Source organism: Salmo trutta, chromosome 15 (genome assembly GCF_901001165.1).
Source record: "Salmo trutta chromosome 15, fSalTru1.1, whole genome shotgun sequence".
Taxonomy (NCBI): Eukaryota; Metazoa; Chordata; class Actinopteri; order Salmoniformes; family Salmonidae; genus Salmo; species Salmo trutta.
The window spans coordinates 49,584,507-49,591,558 of record NC_042971.1 but is presented as its reverse complement, the minus strand read 5'-3'; the positions used below and the strand labels follow the sequence as shown (position 1 = coordinate 49,591,558).

The 7,052-nt window shown below is 40.0% G+C and overlaps 1 protein-coding gene across 1 annotated transcript; it reads right to left on the bottom strand.

Moving 5' to 3' along the window:
* Positions 1–305: 305 nt before the first annotated feature.
* LOC115149240 (protein phosphatase 1 regulatory subunit 3B) lies at positions 306–6,250 on the bottom strand. Its single transcript, XM_029691919.1, has 2 exons — positions 5,921–6,250; positions 306–2,548 (listed from the first exon to the last, which is right to left on the bottom strand). Exon 2 carries the CDS (start codon positions 2,499–2,501, stop codon positions 1,656–1,658), a length of 846 nt encoding a protein of 281 aa, XP_029547779.1. The 5' UTR covers positions 2,502–2,548; positions 5,921–6,250; the 3' UTR covers positions 306–1,655.
* Positions 6,251–7,052: the final 802 nt, after the last annotated feature.

Below are 7,052 nucleotides of genomic sequence, written 5' to 3'. Positions count from 1 at the left end.
AACACCATGCTCTACCAACTGAGCTACGGGGAAAGCTTATAGCCATGTGCGACATGCATGCACAGTTACAAGCCTGCTTGAGTTAGCGGCAGGCGGACAAGCAATATCCACTGTCGTATTACGGATTAAGCCTGAGCTGGAATGTAAAGCTAACTGAAGCTGGTTAGTTTTAGTAAACCCTGAGTAGATATAGGTTGCTTCAAAGGATACCCGTTATTTACCGATTTGTAATCAAAAAGCTTTTCATATCACCCACAGCAATAATACCATCTCTGTACTTCAAAGAAGAGTTTAAACTAACAAAATATTCTTGATCTCTGAACATTTATTTCACATTTTCAGAATCAATATAATACAGCATCTTAAAAAGATAATTTATCTGACCTACAAAATCCATCCTAATACTTGCTTTTAAAAACATATCCAATGACTTATTTACATCAAGCAGCATAGTGAACACAGTAAAACATTTCAATTGGAGTAAATTAAAACATGAGCAGACAGAAATGTGCATTTCTAAAGTTGAGTCCCAAATTAATTCCTACCGTTCCCTCATTTAAAAATGGAAGAAATTAATAACACACAACACCAGAATGAACTTTGTACAAACGTATGGTGCAAAACCTGAAGTGACCTAAAGGCCCCCATTTCAATTCTGAGGTCTATTACTTAACAGACATCAAATTAAAGAACTCAAGAAATGTGACGTGAGAGGACATGGACGTTTGGTTTCCAAATAGATTATTTAAATCACCGAGTTTGACATCCATAATTAGAAACACTGTTCTTCCAATTATACATGTTATGTGCATCACACAGATCATCATAAGTGAAAAGCTATACAAGTAGTTGTTTTTTTAAACTAGATCAGCCATAGCTATTTTCTCTTTCATGAGATAGTTGTTTTGCATAATCTCTTGTTTTGTTTCTTTTTTGGTGATAAAAAATATTTCATATTTAATAGGCTACATTAGTGTAATTTTCCTGAGTCAACAATGGCTCATCTGAACACATAGATCAGTTACAAAAGATAGATATTAATTACATTTCTCTTGGTCCAGTAAACACCTACACTGAGAAATGTCTGTTTATTAAACCGGTCATGCAAGCAGTAAAATGTGCCATCTGAGCATTGAAGTTATGATCATCCACAGAGAGTATATAGCCCCCATCCAAAAACCTTAATATCCTTAGAACACCCCCTTTCTTTTTCTTATTTGCTTTTGTTCCACCGAGCATGGCAAGACTGGCCTCCTGTTGAGTGAATTTGAAAAGAAATTAAACATTTTCACAACTGATCTGGAACAGCCCTTTGAACAAAAACACTTTAAAAGGATACTTTGGGATTTTGGCAATGAGGCCCATTATCTACTTCCCCAGAGCCATTTTTATGTCTGTGTCCAGTATGAAGGAAGTTAGAGATAGCATTGGATCGCAAAACTAACTAGCATGAGCACAGTGACAAAGTCTATGGGTATCTGCTAACAGACACGCATAGACTTTCAGTCATTGGACTAACACTAGTTAGCAATTGCGCTAGCGCTAGTTAGCAACTTCCTTCAAACTGCACGCAGAGACAAATGGTATCTACGAGTTAATTCGACTCTCATTGCCAAAATCCTGAAGTATCCCTTTAAGGATGACTTTTTTTTTTTTCAGTAGTAAGGTCGAATCTCCTCATATCCTGAATATCTTGGCCACTCTGGGCAGATCCCATGGGAGCACCTGGGACTACCGTAGTGATCGAAGTGAATTCCCAAATCAAAGGAGTGCATCTGCTGGGTACTGCTGAAGCTACCCTGGCCATCACTCTTCAGAGCAGACCGGATAATCCTGTAGTTCTGGCCCTGGTTGCTGTCCCAGTATGTCTGGCCATTGACTTCATAGCAGATGGCAAACTCTACCTTCTCGTGTGGTATCAGTGCAACTGGAAGGGAAACCTCGAAGGAGAAGGTGTCACGGTCCGAGCCTGTGTATGTGTCCTTGACATAATGGCACTCCAAGTCGGTGTAGCTTTTCCAGGTGTCAAAGGTCAAACGCACCTTTAGAGACTTCTCGAAGGACAGGTTTTTTACCTTCACAGTTCCAGCCAGTGCCCTCTTTTTCAACATGCAGTTTTCCAAGCAGACAAGCTCGGTCTCCAAACGCTGGCGGAAGAGCAGGTAGTCAGAAGAGGGCTGGGTGAAATCCAGCACCAGTCTGTCCTCATCTCTTAATTTGAGCGCAGCGCTGAACAGCTCTGTGATGTTGAGTGGGATGTCAATGGCATCGTCGAACAGGGAATAAACCTTCACCTTGGTGAGGGCCAGGCCATTGTGGTCGGCAAAGGACACTCGCCTTTTGGGTTTCCCATTCTCCTCATGAATAGCGCCCTCTGATTTAATCTGCTTAGGAGGAGCAGAGGATTTGAACCTCAGGCAAGGGTTCAGACAGGGTCGTAGTGGTTTCAGTGATTTTGGGGTCCTGTAGCAGAAGTCGTCGTTCGACAGGTAGAGCGGCATGGCAAATTCAATCAGCCTGGCGGACTTGAGGAAAAAGGCTGAATACACTAAGGGAAGAAAAACATACCAGAAAGTTGTGGTGAAACAATTGTCAATCGACAAGTTGCTTCAAACAATGTTTGCCAGAGAACAAATTCTCTAGTGAAATGCATACAGTATTCTTGCTGAATTTGCACACAAAACATTACGCAACAGTAGGCTACATGTGTGGTCACAGAGAAACATAGGCTATTTCCTTTAATGAAAGTCAACGACGCTATTTCAGCTGACAGAGAGGTCCTGATTTATGTACAGCCATCACATGCCTCTGGTTGTGTGTGTTGCATAAGATCAATGTTTAAGTTACCAAAAGGTATTCTCTAACCTTCTTGTTCAAGGTGTATAATCATGCCTTTACCATTTGTACAGTCATTTGAAAAAAGGGAAGGTGATCATTTATAGCCTTCTGAAATGCTGTTTGTATTTTTCTCAAACAATCAATTAATTTGATGTCTCCATACCTACATTTCATGTACTTGACACATTTGATTGGCTAGTCTTGTCTTGAGGTGGTGAGGCAGCAGCACTGTCATCAGTCCTCTGATATCTGACTAGGCAGCATACATTGCATTCGGGAAAGTATTCAGACCCCCTCACTTTTTCCACTTTTGTTACGTTACAACCTCATTCTAAAAGGGATTAAATTGTTTTTCCCCTCAATCTACAGACAATACCCCATAATGATAAAGCGAAAACAGGTTTAGAAATTTTTTAAAATACCTGAAAAACCATTTTTTACAAAAGTAATCAAACCCTTTGCTATGAGACTCAAAATTGAGCTCAGGTGCATCCTGTTTCCATTGATCATCCTTGAAATGTTTGTACAATTTGTTTGGAGTCCACCTGTGGTAAATTCAAATGATTGGACATGATTTGGAAAGGCACACCTGTCCATTTAAGGTCCCATAGTTGACAGTGCAGGTCAGAGCAAAAACCAAGCAATGAGGTCGAAGGAATTCTCTGTCGAGCTCTGAGACAGGATTGTGTCGAGGCACAGATGTGGGGAAGGGTAACAAAACATCTCTGCAGCATTAAAGGTCCCCAAGAACAGTGGCCGCCATCATTTCTAAATTGAAGAAGTTTGGAACCATCACGACTCTTCCTAGAGCTGGCCTCCCAGCCAAACTGAGCAATCAGTGGAGAAGGGCCTTGGTCAGGAATGTGACCAAGAACCTGATGGCCACTGACAGAGCTCCAAAGTTCTCTGGTCTGGGTGGACCGAGATTGAACTTTTTGGCCTGAATGACAAGCGTCACGTCTGAAGGAAATCAGACACCGCTCATCACCTGGCCAATACCATCCCTACAGTGAAGCATGGTGGTGGCAGCATCATGTTGTGGGGATGTTTTTCAATTAATCAATTTTAGAATAAGGCTGTAACTTAACAAAATGTGGAAAAAGTGAAGGGGTCTGAGTACTTTCCGAATGCACTGTAGTTCCTGTAAACGTTGCATTAGCCATATGGTTGTTTTTGTCATACTACTTGGCGTTGTTTAGTATGCCTACTTTGTCCGTATAACTATTCTATTTCTAACGACATCTGTCGTTATTTTGTGATCCAAGCCCATGCTTGCTTGCTATTATTTATTCTCGCCTAGGCATGTTTACAGAGCGACAGATCATTAGAAAAATAAAATAAAAATGTAGATAGTTTAAGTGTCGGGAAAGAATATTTTCGTTCCGCTCCAAAGTGAAACAATATGGGGCAAGCGATTTAGCCTAACTTAATCTAAATCTGTGTCTGGAATAAATGAAAGCAGTAGTAGCCAGCCATGCATTAGGTTATTTATTAGCCTATTTTGTTGATAATTGAATAGGACTGTCGGGGTCGTTTACCTTTGAACAATGTGTGTAAAGGAACATAAAGATGTGCTCTGAGTGATAGGCTTCACCAGCATTTACAGTGCACTTCCGGGTTTTCCGATCACAAGTAAATCCGATTACGAGTATCAACTGTGATAAAACGGATACGATAACAAGGAGATCGGCACAACCCTAGTGTTCACTTATGACTACACAGCAGAACGTTGTAGCAAATTTAGAGTGCAGACTGACGTGGACTCAATCCTAGGTCTCTTCACTAAGTTGTGCTCATAGCACACCATGGCTGTTAGAAGATTATACCTATAGTCTGAAGTTGCAGGGAGAAACGGTGTATGTGAACAGTGACAAACCTCGCCCACAAAAGGCCCTAGTCCTTGACTCACAACACTCCTTTACCTGCTGTCCTGTCTGCTCTGGGGCGCCTGTCTGAGAGATTTAGCCTCAAATGCCCACATTCATTTACTGCTGTGGATGAGCTGGGTCTCTGTCCTGCACTGTAATATTAGTGTCCACTTGAACCATTTTAGAAATCACTCAGTTTTCTTAAATGCACCAAATGCACCAATATTTCAACAAGGTAAATTAGAACATTTGGGAAAACGTTGTAAAAATCAATTTTACAGGGTAGAAAATTTGTAAATGTAAACATTTTAAATAATTTTCTACTTTTACATTTTACGAGTGTGTCTGAACATTTTGAAATTTAAACATACTAATATTATTCAATTTGAACGATCAAATTCTATAATTGGATTGATAAGAGTACCACGCCCCCTTGGACTATACATTGTGGTTCAAAGCGATGTTCTACGTGCCGTCCCCAAAATGAAAATGGCTGCTGTGGTTACTGCTACATAGTGTGAGGACCAAAAAAATCGTTTTATTAAAAACTAGTAGTTAGTATTTTAATCTTCTTCGATTTGATAGCGTCAGTGCGCTCCGGCATGTGGGGTTCTCCAGCTGTATTTACTGCTGAATACACAGTTCGGACCTATTCTGGCTAATCCATTCATAGACCGCAATGCTAGCGCCTTGTATAGGGGTGGCTGTATGGGTTCTCGAGAGTTAATATCTGACAGACTTATTTGGCTACACTACTAAACTTTAACCACTTACATGGATTTCAGAACAGTAATGGTACAGATATGGCCATTATTTACTCAGTGTTACGCACATGCTGTCCTGTATTTAGTATTATACAGGATGAGATTCGTGCCCTGCATTTAGTATTACACCAGATGAGATTCGTTCTCCGCTCTATTCTTTCAGGGGTATATTCATTCCGCCCATTCGGTTGTAAGACGTTTCTTAAACGAAACCTAAAGGAACGAAGCGGGGACGGACCTAAATGAATTTGTCCAATAGAAGTTCCGAGTTTTGCTCAGTTTGGTTCTTAAACGGTTTCCGTAATGAATATACCGCTGGTTTCAGCTTCTTTGAATATGGAACAAAAACAGTGACCTCGATGTTATATACTAGGTTACTAACCACTGCAAACGGGAGTGGTTAGTAACTAACACAAGTTATATTTTTATTCAGTCAAGAAACAAGCTTACCTTGTGCAGTTTGTTAGAAATATTTGCAATTAAGTGATAGGGTACGTCTACCAGTCAGAAATCACAATTGCACGGTCCTCAGCGGTAAAAGCTCCTCTTTCGTGTCGTTTATATGTGGGCTACAATGTAGGTATAGATATCACTTTTGCAGCAATGTTACTCTATAATTGCTACAAATCAATGACCTGTCGCAACTTCACGAACTGTATCCAGTTTCAGTCATGCCACTGGCTCGTTGCTTTAAACGCCATACTGGGTTCACAGGGTATATAAATTAAATAAAACATGCTGGTTTCACGTGAACGAGTACCTGTAGCCAATCACAGTAGGCCGTGAAGGAATGCTCGGTGAATGATGGGGCACGTTCGAGACAGTGGTTATGGTTTTGTAGAACGACTGTGAGACCGTCAGTTCCCGTGACTTTTTCAAAGGACATTCTACTCCAAAATGAAGGAAACTAAAAACATAATCTAAATATAATATAATTAAACCCAATAACATATTGGTCCATATTATCAGATTATGCTGTTTTGCAATAAGCATTATCACCTGTAGCCCAACTGATCGTCAGTAGTGAAATCAATAGTTACATATCGCAACATTATTTTGGATGATTTTATTTTTTATTTTTATTTCACCTTTATTTAACCAGGTAGGCAAGTTGAGACCAAGTTCTCATTTACAATTGCGACCTGGCCAAGATAAAGCAAAGCAGTTCGACAACATACAACAACACAGAGTTACACATGGAGTAAAACAAATATACAGTCAATAATACAGTAGAAAAATAAGTCTATGTACAATGTGAGCAAATGAGGTGCGATAAGGGAGGTAAAGGCAAAAAAAGTCCATGGTGGCAAAGTAAATACAATATAGCAAGTAAAACACTGGAATGGTAGATTTGTAGTAGAAGAAAGTGCAAAGTAGAAATAGAGATAATGGGGTGCAAAGGAGCAAAATAAAATAAATACAGTAGGGGAAGAGGTAGTTGTTTGGGCTAAATTATAGATGGGCTATGTACAGGTGCAGTGATTATATCGAGATTTGGTTTGTAAAAATAGGTAGCGTTAGCTAGCGCTAGTCGGCTGTATCTGCACCAGGACTCTGATATTTGTAATGTTTTTAAATAGTC